Here is a 27,981-nt window from a genome sequence, read left to right on the forward strand (position 1 = left end):
CACTGGACCAACTTCTGTTGATGAAAGAGACAAACTTTCAAGCTACCCAGAGCTCTTTTTCAGATCTGTTCGATTAGCTGTGACACACTGAAAACCTTTCCCAAACCTAAAGAAGATCTCTATGTATACCTTAAAAGCTTGTGTCTTTCCCCCACAGAAGTTGGTCCAATAAAAATATTACCTCACCAACCTTGTTTCTCCAATATTCTGGGACCAACACAGCTACAACAACACTGCAAACTGGATCAATTGGCATATAGCTATAGTATGTTGGGACACCTTTCCTCTCTGTAGGCTTCCATGTAGGATCTGACCTTTTAAAGTCTTTTCTACTGCCTCTTTTCCCTGTTTTTGTAAAAACAAGAGCAAAAAGAGAGAGAGAAAATTGAGACTATAAAACCTAGGCTGTGATCTGCCTCAATTGGTTGGTCACTAACTCATAAAATGTACAGCATACGAGCAAGAGAAGGAAATGTATCTATTGTAGTTAGGGTGAAGAAAGTGGTGACTTGCATCCATTCATATGTAAAGTTTCTGCTTGGTGAGCTTGTTCTGTTATCAGTGTAATGTGCTGAGGCTGTGCATTTTGTGAGTAGCATTAGTGATGTATAGGGTAACAAATACCTGTATATCAAATGGACAGAGTGGGTAAGGTAATATCTTTTATAGGCCTAAGGTCTGTTGAAGTTCATCCAATAAAAGATATTTCCTCATCCACTTTTTCTCTCTAACATCCTGGGACCAACTGACCTACACCATTGCAAACAATGGAATATATCTCAAACAGCAGAAATCAACAAGGATCTTTGAAGTGGCAATCCAGGTTTGACTCCTTGTTGGTAAAGTACTGAGCATAGGAGAAGGTGCATCAATGGATTTAAAAAAAAACCTTCAGTTAGTATAAATTTCTCTGTATCCCCATCTCCTTCCTGCCTCCTCTCCCAGAGCTATTTCACTTGAACCTCTCTAAAAGACAGTTGTGTGAGAGACCAACAGCAAATCCAGATGCTTTTTCCACTCAAAGCCGGTGATAGAAAACCTGTAGTAAACATGCCATCTCCACAGGCTCCAGTGGGGAGAAGAGAAGGCATGTTGCATTAAAGTTCAGGTCCCTGGGGAATAGCTCAGAACAGCTGTAATAACAATCCCAGTGAGAATTCATGAGCAGTCACAGAGGAAGATGAGAAAGATCTGTTAGGTCATCAGTACAATCCACTTATCAGTGCAGGTTTGTTCCCTACGCTACATTTGCTAGTGGTTTGTCAAGACCCATTTTAAATATTTCAGTTAATGGGTTTTCCAACACACCCCTGGGGAGGCTGTTTCATAGTTCTAATACCTCTCATCTTTTCAGGAAGTTTTTCCTAAACTTTTTTAATTTAATTCTGTTAACACTTGATCTTGTGTATGGTTATATTGGTTACCCACACAATGTACTTCTAAACACAAAGCTCTGAAAGCCAAGTATGGCTGGCCAATTAGTGCACTTTATTGCACTTCTTGAAGGGAAGTATTGCCACTACCGTGCACGTTGGTTTTATTACTATTATGTAGCAGTTGACTCACGTTTCCATTCCATTTACGTCTTCATCAGCCGGTTAGTTCTCTACTCTTCTGTTGACTCTACAGTGACTTTACCAGCAGTGCGGTGGGAATGGTTATTGCATTTAGAGTGGGATTTTTAAATTAAAGCTGGATGGGGAATGGTTTTCCTATGCCATGAATGTTTCTGAGAGTTGAGAATTTTCCCCCTTTCCATTTTAGGATGAAACTGAGACCATTCAATGTTTTTCAGTGAAAAATGAGAGATTGAAAGAGATTTCCTGCTTCCCTCCAAGAGTGGTTTGGTAGTTAGGGCATCCACGTAGGATGTAGGAGATTTGGATTCAAATCTTTGCTCTCTCTGAGTACCCTACCAACAAGGCTTTTGGCTATTCTGGGGTCTCTCTCTCTGTCTCTCTCCCCCCTTATCCCTTGCCCTCACCTTGAAATTCCTGGATCTGGGAAACCTTTCTCAAAGCAAGTTTTGTCTAACCCAAGACATCCCTGGAAAGAGTTTCAGTTTTGTTGACTTGACATTTTCCAGCAAAAAATAATTTTATTGAAAAATTCCCAAGCAGCTCTACTTCGTAGATGCTCAGTGTTTGCACATCTGTGTCCCCAGTGAAGTCAGCGGTAAAACTCCCACAGACTTCAGTGGCAGCAGAGTTAGTGCTGAGAGCTTTTGAAAATCCCTCCCATGTGGTGTTAGTTTTGGGGAATGTGGAAGAAAAACTGAGGGACTCTGGCTGACGTGGATTACTGCTTTGAGATGCACAGCAGGCATGGGATGAGGTCTTAGGGCAATGTGTTGCATGCCTTACTTACAAGCATTAAGGGTGAGTTCTGTTAAGCACTTGAATTTGTAGTGATTTTTCCAGCTCTTAGCTATGTTTCATATATTAAACATTGCACCAATATTTTGATTATTAATGTTCTAATTCAGCCCCAAGGCTCTGAAAGTAACATCCCTGATTCTCTCAGAATCTCTGAATTGAATTATAGATGTATAAGCAAACACTCTCACACTCTCTCTCTCTCTCTCTCTCTCTCTCTCTCTCTTTCCCCCCATCTTCATAGAACTGATCACAATATTCTGAATGGATGCACAGATTACTGGTCGCAAACTCTTAGACTTTCAGGGCTTGAAGGTCTTGCTATAAGGCATTGGAACTGTATTTTCGTCTAGACATGAAATCAGTTCTTGGAGTTGACTTTCTGTTAGGGAGCAGGATATAGAGGTAATGCATAATGGCCTGAGCTGGAGTCAGTAGCCAGAACGAAGGGTCACAGCTGGAAGCAGAAATCAGGAGTCTGAGTCCTGGGTCAGAACTGGAGTCAGAGGTCAGAGCCAAAGTCAGAAATCAGAGCCTATGGTCAGAGCTAAGTTACCTGGAGTGCAGTGAGGCCAGGGAAAAGGACTGGAGCAAGGCTTGGAAGAGCAGACACAGTAGCTGTCACAGTCATGGTTGAATGCTTTCAGCAGCGAGTGTTCTGCTGCTGTTGATCTTAAGGGCAGGTCTACTGCTCCTCTGAGTCAATTGGGTGGCTTGGCCAATCAGGCAGCTCAAATGGGGCCCACCTGCACTTGTAAACTGCCTGGGTGTTAAATCTAGTGGATCAGCAGGCTTGCTGTAGGTAAACGCCTGACACTTTCTGTGCCACCTCATTGTCACTAGATATTTATGACTGTCTGTCATCCAAGTATCTCCATGCAGATAATAATCAGGCGAAAAGGCATTCATTCAGTTACTTAGTCACTTACTAGAATTCTACCTAATCCACCAATTTAGTGGAATTTATAGCGCCCCCAATTACCAGAGCATCTAGTGGCCACAAGTTATTGGATTTCATGCACAAATTACTGGTTGTAAATGTACAGCCTGTGTGATGCAGGAAATCAGACTAGATCATCTTAGTGGAGCCTTCTGGCCTTAGAATTCTTTTTTCTTTCTTTCTTTCTTTTTTTTTTTTCAGTTTACCTCTTTAGAACATATAGGTGAGCAGGGTCATTCTCCCTACGTAATAAAAAAAAGGAATCAACTGCATATGTGTATTAGTGAAATGCTAGTGCAAGTCTTGGGCCAAATCCGGCAAATATTTATTGAAGAGTTAGTGTTTACTATCATCATTAGTCCCATTCACTTGAATGAGACTGCAAGCACTCCTCCCAGTAGTAAATGTTTGAAAGGTTAGGTCGATACTGCATTTATTTAAGGACAGATTCTGTTTTCTTTACTCTGAGAAATACCTTGCTGTGCAGGTAGCCCCACTGAAGAAAATGGGATGACTCACAGAGGCCCTGATTGAGAAAAGCACTTAAGTACATGCTTAAGTTTAGGTGTGTAGTTAAGTGCTGTCCTTAACTAAGGTTGCAGTAAATGGGAGAAATCTGAGTTTTGAAGAGCAATGAGAGGTCAGATTCCTTCAAACTACCACAGTCATAACTGGCCAAAATGGATTTCATCTTGGTTTTAACTTTCTGCTTAGATTTCTGTTTGTGTCAGGTGGCGCCTATGAGTTCATCATCAGTAATTAATGTATTGCTATAAAAGAATAGTCATGCTTTAAAGTCTTGAAATGTTTGCAAACAGGCCTGACTAATGTGTCTCCTCTCATGAGGCTAAAGACAAGCGAAATGCATCTCAATTATTCCAGATACCTGGCAGGGCAGTGTCCACAGGATCCAGGGAAGCTGGTGTTTTATCTCGGACTCAGCAGGCTCTGTGACATCAGCCCCAGTTTGGTCTGTAATTTGGTTTAGATAGACATGGCTGTTGGCAATCCACACTTGTTTGGAGCAGCTCTTTATCGCAAGGAGGCTGTTCTGAGTCCAGGGAAATGTTGCTTCTGTGTCTATTGGAGAAAAACATCAGGCTTCAGCTACTTTTTGTTCCCTGTTTGCTGTAATACCCCTTTCATTTTCTTTTGTTTAACAGAAGATAAGATCTGGACTGCGGTACAGCACAACAACACAGAGCTAACCAGAGTCCAAGGGGCTGATCCTGAGAAACCATATGCCATGTACTTTAACTACAGTAGCAGCCTGGACCAGATTGAGGCCATGATAAACAGCGCAGAGTACTGTGAACAGGAGGTGGCTTACCACTGCAAAAAGTCACGTCTGCTGAACACCCCGAGTAAGTGCCACAAACTGAAATCATTCCTTGTTAGCTGTTATTGATTACACAGCAGGCACAGCCCGCAGTGCGACTGAAACAAAAGTATGGTGCAGAGTAATGAGCGTCTGTCTTCACACATGGGCTAGCATTGCACAGAGCCTGACATGAGGCAGAGGGCTAGGCAATGGGATTCCACAATGCTTGTGCACCCCCCATAAAATTAAAAAAGGCCTGAATTTTTCCTCTAGACTAGGATATACTTCTCTCAAACCACAACAGCTTTATTTAACTGACTTTAAATGCAAACAGTCGCGTGCATTGTTATTGTTTGTATTACCATAGTGCCGAGTGGCCCTTGTCACAGATTGTGACCCCGCTGTGCTCGGTGTTGTACAAATATGGAATGCAACTGCAAATCCGAATAGAGAGCAGCTGAACTGCTCCAAATTCCTGGAGTATGCACAGAGGGGAAGGCTGCAGTCCTTCATGAGTATCATAGCCAACCTGAAGCATATGGAACATAACTACTCACCAGGGCTTTTGGTAGCTCCACACAGTTTCTCAGACAAAGCTAATTTCCTTTTCTGGTAGAAGGCTCAGATTTTCTGACCTGATATTTCATGGTGGCAGGAAGACCAGAGGGAGGAAATACTCACTGCTTTATTTGCTCTTGTATAGCAAGCCCCTGATGAATACCCTGGGCATTTACCTACCCATAGGCACCCTGTTAGATTCAGGTAGTTAGTTATCCTGGGGAGATGTACAGTGATAAGGGTGACTGTCTGAATAATTGAAAATCCTCTTTTTGTTACTTGTTATACATGTGGTATCCTGGTGCTTTGATTATCCGACAAGCAATTCTATAGACTTGTCAGCTAGTGAAAAGCTAATCCTACTGAAATGTCAACCAAGACTTGCAGTGCTGTTGCATGGGGCTTCTTTTCTGTCATGTTTTGTGTATACAGCATAATGGGAAGCTTTGACATGTATTGAAATCCCCGACTGGTTACCTGCAAGACAGAAAACCCATGTGTCCACTGGGCAGATAACCTGACTGTTAGGTACATTTAAAACTGTGAAATAAACTGTTGGTATATGAAGAATTTGCCAACCAAAAAAGGACTACTTGGACAAAATCAAGAAATATGTTAGTATTCAGCACCATAGACAGAGCATGAAGGAGGAAAAACCCATGGGAAGGTGATAAAGGAGAGAAGGAAAGAGGAAAACATGTATCCTATTTTAGCTGTAGGGTGGAGGGTAAGAGGAAAATATGACTTTCCCTTCCTTTGTTCGTTACTACATCCTTCTAGTGATCTCTGGCTGCTTTATGTGATGCTGTTCCTCATGTATTATCAGTACACTGGCTACTGATCTTGTCATGAAAGCTGTGATACCTGGGCACAATAGTATACATGGATGTGAACTGACATATAAATATATGTATTTGGTGCACAGATACTACAGAGATACTGCTACTACTACTAAGAACCCGATGCAAATTACATCATGATTTTTTTTTTATAATCCTGAATATTAACAACCATGCTCCAGGGCGTAAGCCAGCCACTAATTGGCATGGTGAAAAGATAATTCCCTATAGACAGATAATTGTGTAGTTATCAGTGAAAGCATTTGTTGCACTTTCCGTTGACTCATAGAGTGCTGGCCACTGTCAGGAAGAGGATACAAGAAGAGGTGGTCAACAGCATGGCTGATTGTCTCAGGTTGGCAAGAAGCCACGGTACTGTGCTGTTTTACTGGCAGTCACAGCATTCCAGTGACCATGCAGCAGTTTCATAGCTCATAACCTGGTTCTCTAATTCAGATTTGTTCAATGAACCAGAAAAACTGCCGAGCCCTGGAGGATGTAATCCAGAAGGGTAGATGTGACCAGCTTTCTTTTTTCTTTCCCCCCCATTCTCTATTCTTTAATTACATTTGACATTTGTCATCCAGGGCGTTGTTACTAGCCTACAGCAGTGGACTTTAGGAAGACATGGAACATACAGGCAAATAAAATGTGTGAGCTCTTGAAATGACAAGATTTCGGGAACAGCTGGTTCTTGGTTATATATTAAATGAATTTAAATACCACCTCAGTTTTTTTCCCAAAAAACCTCATATATCCAAATCTCCATGTTAGCTGAAATTTGCGCTGAAATAAAAAAGTTCCTGGTTCTCTTTATTAACTGATATACAAGTGCAAATAATGCTAGCACATGGAATTGAGACTCTTCGGGGATTTTCTCTTGCCTCTTCCTCAGTTGTGTGACACCTGAGAGGAACCTGACACTTCTCTGGCACAAGGGTGTTGTGAGGCTTAATTAAAGTTTATGAAGCACTCTGAGATCCTCGCCTCCAAGGCAGTATATAAATGCAAATGTGTTGTTATTGGTATTCATAGATTCAAAGCCCTGGCTGGGATGATTTGGTTGGGAATTGGTCCTGCTTTGAGCAGGGGGTTGGACTAGATGACCTCCTGAGGTCCCTTCTGTGATGGAGTAGAGGCTGTCTGCATGGGGGATGGGAGAGCAGGGGAGGACTTTAGGGGATGGACTATACCTGAGCCTGTAACCTGAGCTAGAAAAGGGGGGTGGGAGGTCAACCCTTTTGCCCGGGAAGCTAGACAAAGGAAGGGGCCGGCAGGAGGGAGTTAGTTTCAGTTTCATTTTGGGGCTGTGTGGGTGGAATTCAGGGTATCCTAAGCTGGGATCCAAGCACCCTGAAACTCCAGAAGGATTCGATTGAAGGGTCCTGACTGTGCCTGCAATCTCTGCTGTAACCTGCATTCCTGTTGTCCAATAAACCTTCTGTTTTACTGGGGGACTGAGAGTCTCTGTGGAGTCCCAGGAAGAGGGGTGCAGGACCGGACTCCCCCACACTCCATGACACCTTCCAACCCTAATATTCTATGATTCATGCATTTTAGGGCCAGAAGGAACCATTCGATTATTATGTCTGACCTCCTGCATATCACAGGCCATTAAATTTGACCTGGTTACTCATGTACTGAATCCAACTTGTGTTTGGCAGAAAGGCATCTGGGCTTGACAGGGTGGTAGTTGTTGCTTTTATTATTATTTTCAGTCTTGTAAAAGATCTGGGCCAATTGTGACACTGGATTTTTTTTTGAGTCAGATCAGTTTACTTAGCGTAGTGCAGATCATGACAATAAAGTATAATCCATGACCACTGTATCTAATGCTGGCATGTTTCAAAAAGGAGCAGTATGGAGATTCCTATTTTTTCTTCCCTTCATGACTTCACTCAGCAGATGCTTCCTGTCAGCTCTTTGCAGCTCTGGCTTGGCAAAACATTAATCTAGCAATGAGGCATTGGGCATGCTAGAAAAGCAAAACTCACTCAGTTCCATTAAAACCAAGAAAGGTTTTTGCATTCTGTGGAGTTGCTGCAGCATATGTCCATGGATTTCGTTCTGCTCTCCCTGCTCTGTGTCCCTGCATATGTGGCCAGATCCTCAACTGGTATAAATTGGCTACTCTGATTAATATCAGTTGAACTTCAGACTTATTATCTATGCCCCGTTGATGTAAGAACCTTCTCCTCTGCAGCTCTGACTGTCTAGGACAGGCTTATTAATTTTTGCTCATATGTGAAATGTCAGCTGAAACCGTATCTGCTTGTGTGCCACCAGCCTATATTTTAAGTAACCTTTAGACTTCAGTATGCATGTGTGTCCATGAAGGATGAATTGATTTTCGTGGCATTGGACAGAATTAAAATTCATTCTTATTGTGCAACAGTTGTTGCAATCTAGTGGCTAGTTGGTACTTCCAAAGCCAGTTGTTACTGAGGAATGTCCAGCTCACAAAAGCAAACACCACATTCGGTGTATATTGGCAACCTCCTTAATAGTCAAGGCAAAACAGGGACTCTGGAGACTTGCTACCATCTCACCGCTAGAAGCTGTCCATCGTGTCAAGAGTTGACATCTATTAGTGGAGAATTGTGGGGGAAGCTCATACTGCTACTGCCAAAGTTGTCCCTGTCCTGGGGATTGAGAGAGAACTTTAGTTCCTTGGGCAGACAATCCAGCATCTTTAAGAACATGCCAGGTGCTGAGAAAGAGAAGGCACTCTCTGTCTTTCTCTCCTTTTCTCACATGTAATGGATGCTTTTTCTCATATACTGGTGTTTTCTTGTAATGCTTAGCAAAGAGTCAGGAGTCAAGTTGTTTAGCGATATGAGAGCACTTTCACTAACTGAATAAGCCCTTTGCTGGGTCTGAGTCTGCTCAGGCTTCTAGAAGCAGCACTTGGCATACTCTGAGATTTAACTCATACATTAGCCTAGTCATTCCCATATATCAGTTACATGACAACATTAAGACATTTACTGCATATTAGTAACTGTTTAGCTAAATTTACAACACTCAGGGGCCAGTTTCTCCAGCGTGCAGTGCGCCAGCCTAGGCAGGGATTGAAGGAGAAGAGCAAATTCAAATAGGAAAGTTAAGAATTGTATTTTTTCACCCTTTTTTTTTCCTATCTCCTCTCCTTCTCTTGGTATGCTTTTCATTACACTATTTTACCTTGAGTTAGCGCTTAGGCTCCTCCCTGGGGTAAAGAAAAGGGTATGGAAAGCAGCCACACCAACCTTTACAAATGTATTGTGCACCTCAAGTTAATTAGCAATCAGTTAACTCAAGGTAAAGAAAGCTAGTGTAGACATACCCTTTCTTGTTTGCCCCTCCAGTGTCAACCTCTCCAAGTCCCAGCAAACCAATATTTCATCTAGACTAAACTGTTAGTTGATCTGGAAGGTGAATGCCCAACTCAAATTCTGAGGGGAATTTGCTGATCAGAGGTGCTCCGTTGCTTTGGTGGCAACTTCTCGGGTCTACGTAGGGGCATGCAGGGTTTAATGTAATTCTGCAGATACCAAGTTTGGCCTTGGTTCAACACTGAGATCCTCTGGCATGTCTCTACCATGCCTTATCTCTTTTCCAAGTCAAGAGAGAGCGTCCACTCTCATCTAGGTAGCTATCTTTCCTGTCCCATTCAGTGTCCCTTCCCTGAACCTCCCAACTGCTCTGCATTGCCCATCCTAGAACACAAATTATATCCGGTCCCTTCTGACTGTGCCTATGCAGCACATCCCCAGTCTGTTTTGCTCTTGTTAATTGTTGCAGTGGACTGGTATTTTCTGGTTAAACTCCAGTAGTGCTTTAGCTTCTTACCCATGCTCCCATTCTGAAGCAAGGAGGACAGACTGTTTCCAACCAGCTTTTAACACGAAAGTAATGTGAAGTGATGTCAAAAGACTGATAACAAGCAAATAATAATTTGTCGTTATGCATTTGCCCACTGTTACTTCTTCACCTTTGAAAGATAATTTGCATGTTATCCTCTCAGGTACTTTACTTTGCTATTATATTACCAAGAGACACTTTGTCGTTGTATAAAACAATAGAGATCAGGGCAGCCTGCCCTCAGAGAATGACTCATCTTTGAGAGTGGCTGATAGGTGTCAGGTGTAGACTGTGCAGTGTAATTATGACTTGGTAATTAGAATCTTCTTCCTGGGAATGATTGACTAGAAGTCTGTGTTATCCACTATCCCACCTTGCTTCTCCACTCCAGAGTGGCGGTGCTAACAGCCCCTCACAAGCATTACTCTAAAACTAAGCTATATTTAGAGCACCTGCAACACAGTTTGCAGCAGATATGTAACACGGAGGATATCGGTCCACTTACTTGCAGAGAGAGATTTGGAGAGCCATTTTAAGCTATTAAATTGTGGGCAGGTTGCAGATAATAAAATACATGAAACCTGATCATAGCAAGAATAACCGGCTTTGTGAGGGAGGTAACTGACCACTTCAATTATTTGTGGGCATTCAGGATGGTTGCTGGCTATAAAAATCTATTCCAAAACTCTTGTTTCTTAAGTACAAAGAGAGGTTTACTTGAGAGAGAAGGGGACAGGAGAGAGGGTTCTGTCCCCACCACTCTCACTGTGTAGCTACCAAGTTCATTGACAGATCTTGTGGATGTGAGCAGGAATATCATTTTTTTTATGGGAGAAGGGGGGCAGTTACCCCCCCCATTAGCTTGTTTTGCTCCCTCTAGACTTGCCATAGGTCTATATGCTCCACTTTTGCTTCCCCATCGACTTTGCAGGATATAATATAATCACATAGAATGTCGTGTATGGGGACATAACTTCACTCCCCTCACCTAAATGTTTCTAAACTGATGCCCCTGCATGTAAGTGAAGTGAGTGAGTGTTTTGTTTTGCTTTTCCTGATCCCACCTGCCTTTCCCTATCCAATAATAATAGATTCATGATAACACTTGGCATCTACATAACACCTTCCATCTGAGGATCTTGAGGTGCTGTCACCTACTTGTGAGTTAAGAAAGTATGATTATCCCCATTTTCCTGATGGGGAAGTTGAGGCAAAGAGAGTTGAAGTCACTTGCTGAAGGTCCCCCATGGCAAAACTGGGAGTGTAACTCAGGTGTCCTGATCACCAGAGTGAGCCAAAAGTCTGTCCTTCTGCTCTCTTAGCTTTCAGTGTTTTTGTCTCTCTCCCAATCTCTTTCCCATTTTCTCTTCTCTTTCCCATTGTATTTCCCTTTGCTTGCATCCTGGTTCATTTCCCTGTCCCCTCACTTCCATTGGGCCTTTCCCCTGATGGTCTGGTCTTCCCCCTCCAGTCCAATCCTCCCTTTGAATTTTACCACCTCAGGTCATATTCCTTAATGTGCCCAGCCTGCCGCATATCTCCCTGTCAAGCCCCTGACTCTTCTGCCCATACATGCTCCCTCATGACCCACTCTGGGGTTGGGGTAATGCTGCTGCGGTCCAGGAGGCTGAGGGATGAGTCAGAGGGTGCCTTTCTCAGCCTACACATCTTCCCCTCTGCCTGCCCCATTGTGCTGCATGGCGGGATGCCGTGGGGGAGCCCATGGAAGGAGCAGAGAGAAGGACATTTGGAGGAATCCTGGCTTGGCAGCACCAACCTGAGATACCCATTGTATGGGCACCACCCAAGATCCTGAAGTCCAGAAAGAGCTTTGGCTCTGAAAATCCCTTACCTCCAAATGCCACTGTGGAAGCTTATCGTGTGACAAAATGACAGGAAATGTTGGTGATTGCGGAGAACCTTGCTCCCCAGAACAACTGCCCCCAGGCACTGACCCCAAATGAAAATAGCAGTGTGCTCTTAAACCGAGCGAGAGATGAGGGGATGAAGGCTGGGGACAATGTGACCATGTAGAAGTTGAGGAATGACCCGAAATGTGAACGTGGAAAGGCTAAACAAATGCTTGAACACTGCCTGATGCAGTTCCCCCTGTCAACAACTTGCACCCCTTAAGGAGCTAGTTGAGATAAATGACAAAACCAAGTCTTGGCTGCAGGTTTGGAGTGATACGTTATGATGATGAAAATAACCCCTACAGCCCAGGACGGGAAGGGAGTGTAGAGGAAAGTCCATTCCTTCCCTGCATCCCATCTGAGGAGCGACAGCTGGAACCAGTGATAGAGCTCTGTAAAGACGTGGGGTGATCCTCTGTCTCCTGATGTGTGATGCTATGCAGGTATGTCTCCATGGCAAATATCAGCAAGGCGCTGTCGTTTGCATTAGCTCTAGACATACTTAGTATCCAAGTGCTTCTCTGGGCTGTGGTTAACAGGCTGATGAGGAAGAGCTGTCTGAGAGACCTCTACAGCTATGTGCCTGGTTGCTCATTAAACAGGGCTGTGACTTAAGATTCATTATCAAATGACTCTTCCCCACCCCTCCGCTCCCCCGGACAGTATTTTCAGCTGATCTGAAAGAGCTCACCTGAAAATGCACTGCTTTGTTTATGGGAGTCTGTGACAGAATTTACCCAGAAAATAAGTTTGTAAGACCCCCCTAAGGTGAATAATTTCTGAGTTTTGCAGTGAACAAAAAGCACCTTCTCTAATGTGCAAACAGTTTGGTCCAAAGCCATTTAGCTACAGAAGAAGGCAGCTTTCATAAAGAGATACACATTGAATCATGAGAGCTCTAACTTGAGAGACCCAGGTTTAAATCCCTTATCTGCCACAGACTGCTGTTGCGAGCCTGGGCCACATTAATCTCTCTGAACCTCAATTTCTCATCTGTGAAATGGGGGTAATAGCATTGTCCTGTCCCATAGGGATGTTATGAGGATAACTACATTAAAGTGTGTAAGGTGCTCAGTAACAGGGAGTGGCAGCACAGTAAAAGAGCCATCCCTTTTGTCGTTGCTGGATAGGATGCTGGAAGGCATATGTTAGGCTTGTTAATATAGAATCTAGGACGCTGGGGTGTTTGTTCTGACTCTGTGTATCTGGTGTGCCATGCTTCCATCCCTCTTGCCTTGCCACCAGCCCCATCTAATCGGTAGGAATGAGCAGCACACCTACAGCACAGCAGCAAAGGAGTCAGAAGGACAGCAGCTTGTACAATCAAAGAAAAAAATGCAATCACATGAAAATTGAAGTCTTGGATGGGGTAAAGGCTGGATAAATGTGCCAGTCACCCAGCCTGTCTTCACTCAAGTCCTTCCTAATGACTCAGCTATCCTGCGAAGCCCAAGAATGTAACCAATGAAAATGACTAGCTGTGTGGGGGGAGGAATTTTTTACTTTTTTTAATACAATTGGCACCTTCCTTTGAATCTCCCAGACCATCATCCTGGCTATGGCTCTCTTATGAAGCAGAAATAGTTTTGATAGCTGCATGTTATGCAGCACTCAGCACATTGTTGGGGATGAACACAACTAGAAATAAACAGCAAATCCATTGCTAGTTATAAAAATGGATAATGAGTTAAAACTGCAACCTGCCCAGCCCTCAAGACACAAATACTCCTGCCTTAGCAGGAAAATATCTCCCCTTCCTCAAGAGCTACAAAAGCGTGGATATCCTCATAATGCAGCCATTTGTCTGATGCATTCAACAATTCTAATCTGAGCATGTTCTCATAGACTCCTAGATTTTAAGGCCAGAAGGGATCATCATGATCATCTAGGCGGATCTTCTGTGCATCACAGGCCAGAGACCCTCACCGTCCACTCCTGTAGTAGGCCTATAACCTCTGACCGAGTTACTAAGTTCTCAAATCTTGTTTTAAACACTTCAAATTACATAGAACCCACCATTTTTATTAGTTCAAACCAGCAAGTGATCCATTCCCTATGGTGAAGAGGAAAGTGAACCCCTGCCAGGATCTCTGACAGTTTGACCTAGGGAAAATTCCTTCCCAATTCCTCAGCATGGTGATCAGTTAGACCCTGAGCTTGTTGGCAAGACTGACCAGCGGGACACCTGGGAAAGAACTCTGTAGAGTAACTCAGAGCCCTCCCCATCTAGTGTTCCATCTCCAGCCATTGGAGATATTTGCTGCTAGCAGTTATGGAAATGCCCTTGTAGGAAATCTCATCAGACCATCCCCTCCATAAACGTATCAAGCTCAGTCTTGAAATAGGTTAGGTTTTCTTTCCCCACTGCCCTCCTTGGAAGACTGTTTGAGAACTTTACTTCTCTGATGGTTAGAAACCTTCATCTAATTTCAGTCTTAAATGTGGTGAGGGCCAGTTTATATCCATTTGTTCTTGTGCTGATATTGGCCCTTAAATTAAATAACTCCTCTGCCTCCCTGGTGTTTATCCCATTGATGCATGTATAGAGAGCAATCGTATCTCTCCTCAGCCTTTGTTTTGTTAGGCTAAATGAGCCAAGCTTCTTACGTCTCCTCCTGTAAGGTAGGTTTTCCATTCCTCTGATCATCCTTTTAGCTCTTCCCTGCACCTGTTCCAGTTGGAATTCATCTGTCTTAAACATGGGAGACCAGAACTGCACACAGTATTCCAGATGAGATCCCTCCAATCCCTCTGTTCCATTTATAATGATAAGAGCACTTCCCTATCTCTACTGGAAATTATTTCACTAGGAGAGTGTTATCAAATACAACTGAGCAGGAATACAGTAATGATCATTTGCATTTCTACATACTCTTTCTGTGAAGATCTCAAAGCAATTTGAGTTAATGAACGTAATCTTGCATCATCTCTGTGAGGTTGGTAAATTTAATCCCTCTTTGAACTGGGGAAACTGAGGCATGGACAGGCTAAGATACTTCTCCAAGGTCACCCAGTGAATCATGGGGATGGAACCCAAAAGTCCTGGTTCCAAGTCTTCTGCTTTAAGCCCTACATGCTCTTTCTCTGCAGGAAACGGCAGCATATAGGTGCATGCTGAGGGCATATTAGGGCATGAGCAATGTCATAGCTTAATTCTATAGTGCAGCTAGGAGGAGAAAAGAGAGGTTAGAGGATGGAAAACCGAGTCCAGGTTTAACTCATGGTAGATTCACTTTGGACTGAATTCATCCCTAGTGTAAATCTGTCAGAGACGACAAATGTGAGCTCATATCCATAAGGCTGAAGGAAAAGGCGTTTTCTTTTCTCAGAAGCAGTGAAGAGAATGGGAGGGAGAAATACCGTGTTTGCAGTTAAAAGGCTATGTTCAAACCATACTGCCCTAAGACCCTTCCCCAAGTGTTAGGCGGTGTAAGCCGGCGGTGTCGGGGCTCGTCCCTCTCAAGCGCAGCGGGGAGCCAGGGTGCCTCCTTACACATAGCAGTCTGGGTAGGCCTAACCCCTCAGCAGGCGTTGAGGGAATAAAGGGTCTGCAAACAAAGTATATCAGCCCAGGCCCTTGGGCAGGGCGGGCCAATAGCAGTTCAGGCTCAGGCCTTCAGCAGGCTGAGCAGCAGTATATCAGCCCAGGAGGCTACACAGAAGGCCTCCTCAGGCCAGGGAGAGGGGGAGTCTGCCACCCTTGGGGGGATGGCAGGGGGGACGCAGGCCCTCCCCCTCCACTGCGTTCCAGCCCGGGGACCTAGCAGCGGCAAAGGCACGCTGCTGTCAGTGGGGATTCTGGCCAAAACACACTGACATGGGTTAAGGCTCTTCAGGAGCCAAACCAGGGTCGGCGACCCCCGGGCCACTTCCGACCTCCCCCTCTCTGGATACCTGTCTCTCGCCAGCTTCTTCGGGGGGGTCCCAGACCATGGGCTCCTCGGGATGCCGGTCGTAGGGAGGCTCAGGCAGCTCCTCGGGATGCCGGTCGTAGGGAAGCGCAGGCTGCTCCTCGGGATGCCGGTCGTAGGGAAGAACAGGCCGCTCCTCGGGATGCTGGTCATAGGGAGGCTCAGGCAGCTCCTCGGGATGCCGGTCGTAGGGAAGCGCAGGCCGCTCCTCGGGATGCCGGTCGTAGGGAAGCGCAGGCCGCTCCTCGGGATGCCGGTCGTAGGGAAGAACAGGCCGCTCCTCGGGATGCCGGTCATAGGGAAGCGCAGGCTGCTCCTCGGGATGCCGGTCGTAGGGAAGCGCAGGCCGCTCCTCGGGATGCCGGTCATAGGGAAGCGCAGGCCGCTCCTCGGGATGCCGGTCGTAGGGAAGAACAGGCCGCTCCTCGGGATGCTGGTCATAGGGAGGCTCAGGCAGCTCCTCGGGATGCCGGTCATAGGGAAGCGCAGGCTGCTCCTCGGGATGCCGGTCGTAGGGAAGCGCAGGCCGCTCCTCGGGATGCCGGTCGTAGGGAAGCGCAGGCCGCTCCTCGGGATGCCGGTCGTAGGGAAGCGCAGGCCGCTCCTCGGGATGCCGGTCGTAGGGAAGCACAGGCCGCTCCTCGGGATGCCGGTCGTAGGGAAGCGCAGGCCGCTCCTCGGGATGCCGGGCGCAAGGCAGGTCAGGCCGACGTTCTACCGGGTTTGAGGCAAGTCCGGCCAGCGTTCCTCCGGGTAGTGAGCACGGGGCAGGTCAGGCCAGCGCTCCTCCGGGTAGTGAGCACGGGGCAGGTCAGGCCAGCGTGCCTCCGGGTAGTGAGCGAGGGCAGGTCAGGCCAGCGCTCCTCCGGGTAGTGAGCGAGGGCAGGTCAGGCCAGCGCTCCTCCGGATACCGAGCGCAAGGCAGGTCAGGCCAGCGTTCCTCCGGGTAGTGAGCACAGGGTAGGCTGGGCTCGGCGGCTGTCCTCTCCAGCATCTGGCCGCCAACTGAGCGCTTGGGCCGGGCTTTTATACTTCCTGTCCCGTCCCTTGACTTCTGGGGGGTGGGGACAGGCAGCGGTGGCTCCACCCACTGAGGCACCTGCTCTGGCTCGTCCCTCTCAGGCACGGCGGGGAGCCAGGGCGCCTCCTTACAGGCAGATACAGTTTTATCTTGATACATTTTGTGCAAGGAGAAGGAAAGCTGCAAAATAGCACTTTTTAAGTCTGTGTTTATTTCTTTATTTTCACTATTTCAGGGAGAATGAGCACAGAGAAAGTTTTGTCTGGCATGAGGAGTGGGACGCATTTGAGTATTTTCCTTTCAGGAAGCATCTTTTAAAAGTGATTGACAAATTGCTTTTTGCCCCTGATTGATTTTGGGAATGATCTGATTGAGGCCCGCTAAGGAGCTGAAAAGATTTTGATGAGCTCAAAGAAAACAAGTCTTAAATGTGTCCTTGGAGAGGCATTTTTAACGTCCACCAAGCCAGGCAGATTGAGGAGGAAATAGAAAAAGCTTTTGAGCTTGAGTGTGTTCCTGACCTCTTTGATCCAAGGAGGACTCAAACCTTAATGGGAAAGAGTTTAGCCAAGGGGATCATTCTGCCCTGAGAGAACCAGTTCCACAGAGGAGCAGCAGCATTACAGGCACTCTATCTAGAGAGGAAATCAGAGGTCCCCAAAAATAAACATTCAAGGCCTGGCCCTTTCTCCATGTGCTAGTTTTTTCTCATAGTGGGCTGAAACGTACCTACTCATTCAGATAATTTCTCAAGCATTTTCCTTTTGTACACACACACACACTCACTCACTCACTCATTCACTCACTCACACTCTCTCTCTCTCTCTCTCTCTCTCTCTCTCTCTCTTTAGGCTATTCTGACATGATCTATTTTTGATAGACCAGGATTCAGAGAATTTTTAAAGCAGTCTGAATGCCTGCAGGTCCTTATTTAATGCCCACTGCAGTCAATGGAGGTCTAATCGTTGAATTTTATAGGCATTGGATTGGGTCCATAGATCCTGAGAGGTATTTAGGCACTTAACTCTACTGAAGTGGAATACCCAAGTTCAGATCCCTTCTCCATGTCAGAAAGAGGTGGGAATTGAATCCCAGGGGCTCCCACATCCTGGATGAGTACTCTAACCATGGTGCTGAAGGTATAAGGGAAGACTTCTCTTCCTCTGGTCCCAAGTGGAGATAGGCTCCCTGCTGAGCATGCTGGCTTTTATAGATTCCATTCTTAGCTGCCTGTCTCACCATGCATGGTATGCAGGGGCGGCTCCAGGTCCTAGCACGCCAAGCGCGTGCTTGGGGCGGCAAGCCGCGGGGGGCGTTCTGCCGGCTCCACGAGGGTGGTAGGCAGGCTGCCCTCGGCGGCGTGCCTGTGGAGGGTCTGCTGTTCCCACGGCTTCGGCGGACTGTCAGCAGGCAAGCCGCGGAAGGCAGCCTGCCTGCTGTGCTTGGGGCGGCAAAATTCCTAGAGCCACCTCTGATGGTATGGGGAGCCTGGGCACCTAAACTGGGGTTTGTGGATTCAAGTGGGTGGATAGGCACCTAAATTGCAGCATCTAAGTACCTTGTGGATTTGGCATTGAATAATCTTTCACAGGTCTTTGAAAAGCTTGCTGCTAGCTGTGCAGGATTTGCTTTGTATTAAGGGCTTGCCTGTCTGCCTTGTGCACTACCTGTCTTACTCTCCCCTTATGTGATTAATTTCTCACTCTCACTCCCCCTAAACCTATGGTTTACCTAGAGGTTAAAAATTATGCATCCAATTTACAGGATCTAGCCATTCTACTACATTAACATTAATAGTGCATGAAAAGTGCTCCCAGTGGCTTTGTCTGCAGTCAGTAGCCTTCCTCCATTCTTCCTATTCAGGCTGTGTTACTTAATGAGACCATAATGTTGGTAGAGGCGCTTGTGTTGATGGAACAAGGAAGGTAATAATGGTTTCTGGTTGTCCTTTTTCTCAGTTTTCCATTACTAAACCTAATGCAGCCATGACAAGTTTGTTTTAGTGATGAATCCAGACCAATGGCAGGATGTGTGCTGAAATGAAGAAAGATCACAGAAGTTGTGCTGAAGAAAGACTGTCGTCACTTTATATGTAAAGGAGTATTTTAAATTTGAAGTTCATTTTTAGCCTCTGATTCAAATGGTCATTACAATAGAGAGCGAGAGAGAGACGGCAATGAAGCCTAAAAGCAGCTGACTGATGAGGACTAATTGGTCTTTCTCAGCCCACTTGCTGGACAAAGTCTTTTAGCTATTGCCTACTCTGCCAAGCTCAAGGGTGAGCAGAAACCTCCATTTGGTTTTCTCACATTGGCAAGAGTGTGATGCTCTTAAGCAAAGATGCCCAAATTTTGCCCAGATGAGGACCATACTCATGGCTTGCCAGAAACTTGAGGACTGTTCCTACTTTGAGATACCCTCATCATAAATGAAATGGTGGTGTCTTTTGCTAAGATTAGGGTGACCAGACAGCAACTGTGAAAAATTGGGATGGGTGGGGGGTAATAGGAGCACATATTAAAAAAAAAATAGCCCCAAATAGCAGGACCGTCCCTATAAAATCGGGACATCTGGTCACCCTAGCTAAGATCATAATGGAGCACAGAATAGTAGAAGTTGTTGACTTCTCCTGTTGGCAGGTGTATTTGGCCCTTCCTCTGGCCTCCTCTCCTTTAAGAAAAATCTGTCTCTGTCAGCTTTACCCCTCTGTCATCCATAGCTGTATTTACCAGCAGCTCCTACCAATCAGCATATTTCAGAGACTGTTTGCAAACCTTGTTTCCACCAAGCAACCAGATCCAAAGCAGTGCTTTCACTTCTGGATTGTGTCAGTCATGCTGAATGTTTAAATTCTGGATTGAGGCAATGAGAGTCACTGTTGCATTCTGATTACTGCCTCTACAAGACAGGTTAGGGACTCCAGCCAATCTGCAGAATATTAGAAGCCTCTGCTAAATAGACCAGAATTTTATTGGCAGATTAATCACCTTATCTATGACTAATGCCTCTAGAAGGAGGTACAGTCTTCCCAAAATGCCACCCTGCACAATTCCTTTCACTTCTCTACAAGGTTCAGGGACCAATCTAGCTATGTTGTGCTGAAGAATATAATGTTTTCAAAGAGTGAAATTTATGTTCCAGGAAACACATCACTGCCAAAATTAATAGGTAAATAGACAAAGTGAAACAGACTATTAGACCTATTGTAATACTGTAGTAACTGGGTGGTGCAGTAAAAGCAGAAGCTAATGGGTAAACATAACCCCATTAATACAGATTGTGTGTTTGTCATTGTTTACAGCTGTGTTTACTCAAATATAGCCAGTGTAAAACTATAAGATATACTTTAGGAGGCAAGACAATTGCATATAATCTTGCTTGAAAGGATAGTTTCCTTGGCTAGTTTATATTAGTAGAAGGGACGTTATTCTAGCTCAACCCCATGGGAATGCCTGCATTTGTTACAATAGTGTTACTTCAATTTATAATTTATACCTTTAATAGGACATTTTTGTGAGTGAATAATAGATTTGAATGGATGTTCCAAAAGGTAATTCCAGGACAAACTTCACTTTCATTTTGACCCCATTCACAGGCCTTTTGATTCATTGTCTGCACACATCTGTAGGATGGATTTTTTTCCCCCCCAAGAATGTTCCTGGAAAGTGAAAGTCTCCTGAATATTCATGCAGATGTTTGCCTGTGATGGAAATGTTCACTCCTCCATCTTGAAATCTTTTTGCACTCTGTATTTATAATCATCCACTCAGAGGGCAGAAACAATACCTTGTGGCGTAAGTCACCAAGTAGTCAAAGCAAATTAGCCTCTAGCATGAGGAGGCTCAACACCACTGGATCCATTATTCTGCTCACTTAGGCCAAGAGCGAATTTGAGCCTACATAGGGACTGTAGGATTTTGTCCTTCGTTATTGAGTGTTTTCTAAAATTCCGTTCTATTGAAAAATAAATGCTGACCCTTGGATAATATTATAAAGCTTCCGGGGTGTAAAGCAGAGGCAGCAATATTACCCCACAGCAGACTCAATGCTGTGCTTTCAGACAGAATCTAAAGACTGTAGAAGTGCTGGAGTCACAGTGCCAACTGCTAATTCTCTAGAACGGCAGAGGAATACTCTCCACAAACCAAGGGATGGAAAATGTAAAGGGGTCTGTAAGCCTAGTACTGTCTATCTGCTGGAGTGGTGCTGGTATAAATTAGAACAACGAGCCAGGTCATACCCCTACTTGGAAAGACTGATGCAGGAGCTTCTGCAAAATGTTTGTGCTACCCAAGGATTTCACCGTGTACGGGGTATCCCTCAGTGATTGTCTAAGATGGATTTAGACTGCTTTATGCAGTGGTGCAAAAGCAGTTGGAGCACAGGAAAGAATCAGGCATTTTAAATGTTTAACATAGAATCATAGGACTCGAAGGGACCTCGAGAGGTCATCTAGTCCTAAGAGGTCATCTAGTCCAGTCCCTTGCACTCATGGCAGGACTAAATATTATCTAGACTGTCCCTGAGGGGTGTTTGTCTAACCTGCTCTTAAAAATCTCCATTGATGGAGATTCCACAGTCTCCCTAGGAAATTTATTCCAGTGCTTAACCACCCTGACAGTTAGGAATTTTTTCCTAATGTCCAACCTAAACCTCCCTTGCTGCAATTTAAGTCCATTGCTTCTTGTCTTGTCCTCAGACTTTAAGGAGAACAATTTTTCTTGCTCCTCCTTGAAACAACCTTTTATGTACTTGAAAACTGTTATCATGTCCACCCCTCAGTGCTCTCCAGGCTAAACAAACCCATTTTTATCCATTAATATTCACATGGGCAAGATCTCTCCTCCAGGCATATGAGAAACAGTAACATATTTTTTACCCCTGTATGACTGCATCATTCTTGAGAATATGTAGTGGCGCACTGGATCTCAGTAAATACTTAAAGGTGCAAATGACAGAATTTACATGATGGAGGTATGTAAAGTAGCCAGGTCTAATCAGCATTTGTATTTGTATGTCAAATAATTAGCCAACTAAACTATTTGCACTCACAAAATTGTAGCACAATTGAGGTTGCAAACATATAAGTAGGTATTAAAAAAGTGGCCCTATCAATGCTGGGTCTGGGTGCTTTCTCATAATTTAATTCGGTCTGATAAATTTATACCTGCTGCTTTCAAAGAATGGCTTCTTAAGATCGTTGTGTGCCACTTAACATTGAAACGTTACTATAGGGAAAGTAACCCTTTGCAAAACAGTGAAAACTTGGATGCCCTAAAAACAGAATTTAGGTGACTAGTTGAGCAATAATATATTGCCTCACCTAATGAAAAGTCATTACCTTAAAATTATGGACCACATCCCAGATTTAATTATCCCAAGGCAAGGTAGAGGGTGACAAGGTCAATTACCTTATCAAGAAGAGCCAGTTTGAAATATATTATGAATAATTCACAGACACAGAAATTAGATATGTAAAAGTGTCCCAGCTATAATGTAGTGAAAGCATTCAGATTCATTCTTCATGTATTTAAGATAATAGCCAACGGACAATTATGGCTACTTAAAAGTAACACTAGTTAGGTGATGAGAAACGCCAGGTAGATAGTCAAATCCACATTAACGTGTAACATTTGAAAGTAGGGTCCTTTGTGCCAGTCTCATACAAGAGGGCAATAAACTGATTTAGGCTTTATTTTGACAGTTTTCTCTCATCCCCCCCATCTCCCTCACGAAACCCAGAAGACCTTTGGTTATGCTTTGTCCAGTTGATTTCAGTCTATGACTTTTGGGAAGCTAGCTACATAAAATACTCTAGCTAGACAGAGAACTCTCTGATTTTTCTTTGTTGAACATTTCAGCCTTTGGGACAGTCCCAAAAATCATGAGGAAAACACTCACATTGACTTCAGCGGGCTTCGGATCATGCCCTCGCTATTATTAATATCTCAATAGTACCTAGAAGTAGGACCTCGTACTAGACACCATGCAAACAGAGAGAATTCCTACCTCGAACATTTCATAGCTAAGTCATCAGGGAAACAAAGGCAAAGCAAGATGCTAAGGAAGGACAACAGGTGAGTAGCAGTTCCAGAAATAGAATCCATGATGCCTCTTGACTCCTACTTTAAAATCCTATCCACTGGACTCAGTCCTCTGGTACCTGATTCCATCTTCCTTGCATCTAGTATAGCCATTTACACCTACACTCACTTTGCACAGGCAGGGATAAATGACTACAGAAGAGACAGAATCAGGTCCTTTGAATGGCTCTGCATTGTTTCAAAGCTGGTGCAGTTACTCTGGATCTGCACTGGAGTTACTAGGCCTGGCACTTTTCCTTCTGCCTTTTTTTTTTTTAACATAGTATAAAAACCCACATCCTGCAAGGTTCTTAATCAGTCACACCTAGTAAAAAAACAGAACTGCTACTTTGGGTTATACTCTTGCTGTTAAGAAATGTGTATGATAAATGTGCTCAACACACCATTGTAATATACCTGTTTGTGAGACATATATTCACACAATGCAAGCTGTTCACTGTATGAAAGTCAGTTCCTTCTCTATGGACACCAAGAAGGAATATTTTGCATTGTGCTCACAGGGACTTATTCTTTTAAAATCAGTTCTTAAAGCATCCCACATCCATAGCATTTTTGGGAAAAAATATCCACAGTAAATGCAATTGGAGTAAATGTATTTACAAACTCGACATGTAGAACATTTTAAACGAAATGCTGGAGGATTTCGCTACGTGTACCACTCTGAAAATATATCTGATTGATGGGTCCCACCTACACAACCAAGGCATTGATTGTCTATTCAATCTCTTCTGCCAGGGAAAAATTTTTAACTATATTTATTGGAGGCTTGCCGTGTAGCAAGAGATTAAAGTCAACACAGCTTTTGGTAGTGGCAGTACAAGACACCATAGCAACGGCCCAGGAAATGCCGTGATCCAGGCAACAGTGGTCTTTCCTGACAGAGCCACGAGACCTGTTGTTTCCTTGCTGAATTTGGGATATGGGATGTTTTGAATGGGTGGTTTTGGTGATCACTGCAGTAGATAGAGAGGACGACTATTTGGATATGCCTCTGGAGAAATCTAGAAACAAGAGAGTAGACACTTGGCAGAAGGTCTTTTACAGGCCACAATCCCATTTCCTTGAAGGGAAGTTTAATGTGCAAACTGGGTTGTTTTGATTTTCAAGCGTATATTGTTCTTTCATGTAGGGTTCTGTGGGTGTGGATGTGCAAAATACTATTTTGCTGCTTGAATTACTATTCTAAGAACCAAATCTTGTACATCTATCCATATGGCTGGAGGAGTCTGGGTGCAATGAAATGAGTGCAGGAGTGGGTAGGATTGCTGGAGACTTTACAGGGTAACTTCCCTTCCATCCTGTCCCACGCTCAGCTGGGCCAGACGATCTGATCTATTGAGTTGAGCTTTCTCTTTGGAGTAGATGAGGGTTGTTGTTACCCAAGGTAGATTGGTTGGTTGGTTTTTTCCCCTGATAATGCAGCTGAAGTCCAGAGGGATGAAGGGACTTAAGAAGTCATATAAATAATCTCTGATAGAGACAGGAATACAACCCATGTCGTCTTATTTTCTGTCCTGTACCTTAGCCAGAAGACCACCATGCTACTATGAGTAATAAATCGTATTGCTTGAAATACCATCTCATACCAACCTGGAGCTATTTAGCAGTCGGACTAAAATGATGACACAAGCTGTGCTATAGAACAACATAGTCTCTTGACATATGGTGACCTTAAGTGTGAATTATAAACACACTAAACCTGCACGTCTAGGGAATAACATGCTCTTTCAGCATATTGTGACTTTACATAGACAACAGTAACCTTAGCTTTCTTACTTTGACTTTGCAAGGAGTGGTAACGGCCAGGGGAAATCCCTCAGGGTTGCAGTTTTTTAAAATGCCTTGGGAGATGGTGGCTAATTTGTCAGGTACCTTAGTTTAAATGTCTAAATTTAATAGTGACATTTCATGGCCTTTGAATTTACCTGCGTTATTTGTTTGAAAGGAAAAGTTCAGCAGAATTTTGGAAGGTGCTGTGGAATTATCTATTTAATGAGGCATTCAGCAGGCCTGCTTCTGCTCCAATTGAAGTCAATGTCAAGACTCACATTGACTTTAATCAGAGTAAGACTGAGGAGCTACCGGACATTTTTTTAAAAAGCAGTTCAATGAGAGAAAATAAAATCAACACAATTTTCCTTTAAATAATGAGCTGTTAAAATATGTGACTAATTATAGAGTCAGAAAGGAATGGCTTCAGTTTAGTTTGGTCAAATTCTGGGATTGCAAACTGATAGTTTGATCTCTAGCTCTGTACAAAAAAGAAACCACGTAGAAAGGTGAGGGTTTTTTTGGTTTGTTTGTGTGGTTTTTTTAAAATGGCTATTTTGGGGGGCTTACATCTCCAAAACTCCACACTCAAATCACTCCAAATTTGGACTGCTAATGCTACCCAACACTCTCCTTAGGCACACTATGTTCCAAAGAAATCCAAGTAAGCACGTTGACTTTACAGGACTGAGAAAGGTTGGCGTTTAAACAGACGTCATGATGCATCCTTAACTATAGTGGTGTTCCCACACCACCGTGATTAGGAAATATATTTTTGCTTTTATGTCCCCTAATTGAATAAACTGTTCAAGTTCTGTTTGTTTTCTGTCCTGTACCTTAGCTAGAAGGTTGAATTCTTCAAGTACAAGGAAAAGCAGAATCTGCACGTGTGTGTGTGTGTGTGTGTGTGTGTGTGTGTGTGTGTGTGTGTGTGTGTGTGTGTGTGTGTGTATATATATATGTAACATATATATCTGTGTGTATACTACTTAGCGTGACTGAGTGGCAGAATCTTGTGTGTGTGCGTGATATTCTGTTCTCTTCTACACAGGTTTTGTACCACCCATTCTTTCTCTTGTCCTCTCCCCAGGGGAGAACTGTGTGTGCACTGTAAGGTTTTGTCTTGGTAGACTTGCTTTGTTTCAAACATCCATACTGCTTTGTGTGTATGTTAACAAGACAGGTTGAAGAAGTGCAAAGTGGTGAGGTTTGTGATGGTCCTTAGTCCCTGTTTGAATTCATTCCACAGTCTTTAACTGACCACTGTGAAAGCTCTGTCTCATCATCGTAGATTCAGAGATTCATAGATTCATAGACTCTAGGACTGGAAGGGACCTTGAGAGATCATCGAGTCCAGTCCCCTGCCCTCATGGCAGGACCAAATACTGTCTAGACCATCCCTAATGGACATTTATCTAACCTACTCTTAAATATTTCCAGAGATGGAGATTCCACAACCTCCCTAGGCAATTTATTCCAGTGTTTAACTACCCTGACAGTTAAGAACTTTTTCCTAATGTCCAACCCAAATCTCTCTTGCTGCAGTTTAAGCCCATTGCTTCTTGTTCTATCATTAGAGACTAAAGTGAACAAGTTTTCTCCCTCCTCCTGATGACACCCTTTTAGATACCTCATGTCCCCTCTCAGTCTTCTCTTTTCCAAACTAAATAAACCCAGTTCTTTCAGCCTTCCTTCATAGGTCATGTTCTCAAGACTTTTAATCATTCTAGTTGCTCTTCTCTGGACCCTCTCCAATTTCTCCACATCTTTCTTGAAATGCGCTGCCCAGAACTGGACACAATACTCCAGTTGAGGCCTAACCAGCGCAGAGTAGAGTGGAGGAATGATTTCTCGTGTCTTGTTTACAATACACCTGTTAATGCATCCCAGAATCACGTTTGCTTTTTTTGCAACAGTATCACACTGTTGACTCATATTTAGCTTGTGGTCCGCTATGACCCCTAGATCTCTTTCTGCCATACTCCTTCCTAGACAGTCTCTTCCCATTCTGTATGTGTGAAAGTGATTGTTCCTTCCTAAGTGGAGCACTTTGCATTTGTCTTTATTGAACTTCATCCTGTTTACCTCAGACCATTTCTCCAATTCGTCCAGATCATTTTGAATTTTGACCCTGTCCTCCAAAGCAGTTGCAATCCCTCCCAGTTTGGTATTGTCTGCAAACTTAAATAGCATACTTTCTAAGCCAACATCTAAGTCGTTGATGAAGATATTGAACAGAACCGGTCCCAAAACAGACCCGTGAGGAACCCAAGTTGTTATACCTTTCCAGCAGGATTGGGAGCCATTAATAACTACTCTCTGAGTACGGTTATCCAGCTAGTTATGCACCCACCTTATTGTAGCCCCATCTAAATTGTATTTGCCTAGTTTATTGATAAGGATATCATTCGAGACCGTATAAAATGCCTTACTAAAGTCTAGGTATACCACATCCACCGCTTCTCCCTTATCCACAAGATTTGTTATCCTATCAGAGAAAGCTATCAGATTGGTTTGACACAATTTCTTCTTTACAAATCCATGCTGGCTATTCCCTATCACCTTACCACCTTTCAAGTGTTTGCAGATGATTTCTTTAATTACTTGCTCCATTATCTTCCCTGACACAGAAGTTAAACTAACTGGTCTGTAGTTTCCTGGGTTGTTTTTATTTCCCTTTTTATAGATGGGCACTATATTTGTCCTTTTCCAGTCTTCTGGAATCTCTCCCGTCTCCCATGACTTTCCAAAGATAATAGCTAGAGGCTCAGATACCTCCTCTATTAACTCCTTGAGTATTCTAGGATGCATTTCATCAGGCCCTGGTGACTTGCAGGCATCTAACTTTTCAAAGTGATTTTTAACTTGCTCTTTTTTTATTTTATCTTCTAAACCTACCCCCTTCCCATAAGCATTTGCTTTGTTAGACATTCCTTCAGACTTCTCAGTGAAGACCGAAACAAAGAAGTCATTAAGCATCTCTACCATTTCCAAGTTTCCTGTTACTGTTTCTCCCTCTTCACTGAGTAGTGGGCCTACCCTGTCCTTGGTCTTCCTCTTGCTTCTAATGTATTGATAAAAAGTCGTCTTGTTTCCCTTTATTCCCATAGCTAGTTTGAGCTCATTTTGTGCCTTTGCTTTTCTGATCTTGCCCCTGCATTCCTGTGTTGTTTGCCTATATTCATCCTTTGTAATCTGACCTAGTTTCCATTTTTTATATGACTCCTTTTTATTTTGTAGGTCATGCAAGATCTCGTGGTTAAGCCAAGGTGGTCTTTTGCCACATTTTCTATCTTTCCTACCCATCGGAATAGCTTGCTTTTGGGCCCTTAATAGTGTCCCTTTGAAAAACTGCCAACTCTCCTCAGTTGTTTTTCCCCTTAGTC

The 27,981-nt window shown here is 43.9% G+C and overlaps 1 protein-coding gene across 2 annotated transcripts in view; it reads left to right on the plus strand.

Moving 5' to 3' along the window:
• CNTNAP5 (contactin associated protein like 5) overlaps positions 1-27,981 on the plus strand; it is a 431,022-nt gene that overhangs the window by 311,877 nt on the left and 91,164 nt on the right. For both annotated transcript variants that reach the window (XM_030580503.1, XM_030580504.1), the window contains one exon: positions 4,479-4,679. In XM_030580503.1, the coding sequence (XP_030436363.1) occupies positions 4,479-4,679 (201 nt within the window). The remainder of the gene's footprint in view (positions 1-4,478; positions 4,680-27,981) is intronic.

The sequence above is a fragment of the Gopherus evgoodei genome, chromosome 11 (genome assembly GCF_007399415.2).
Source record: "Gopherus evgoodei ecotype Sinaloan lineage chromosome 11, rGopEvg1_v1.p, whole genome shotgun sequence".
Taxonomy (NCBI): domain Eukaryota; kingdom Metazoa; phylum Chordata; order Testudines; family Testudinidae; genus Gopherus; species Gopherus evgoodei.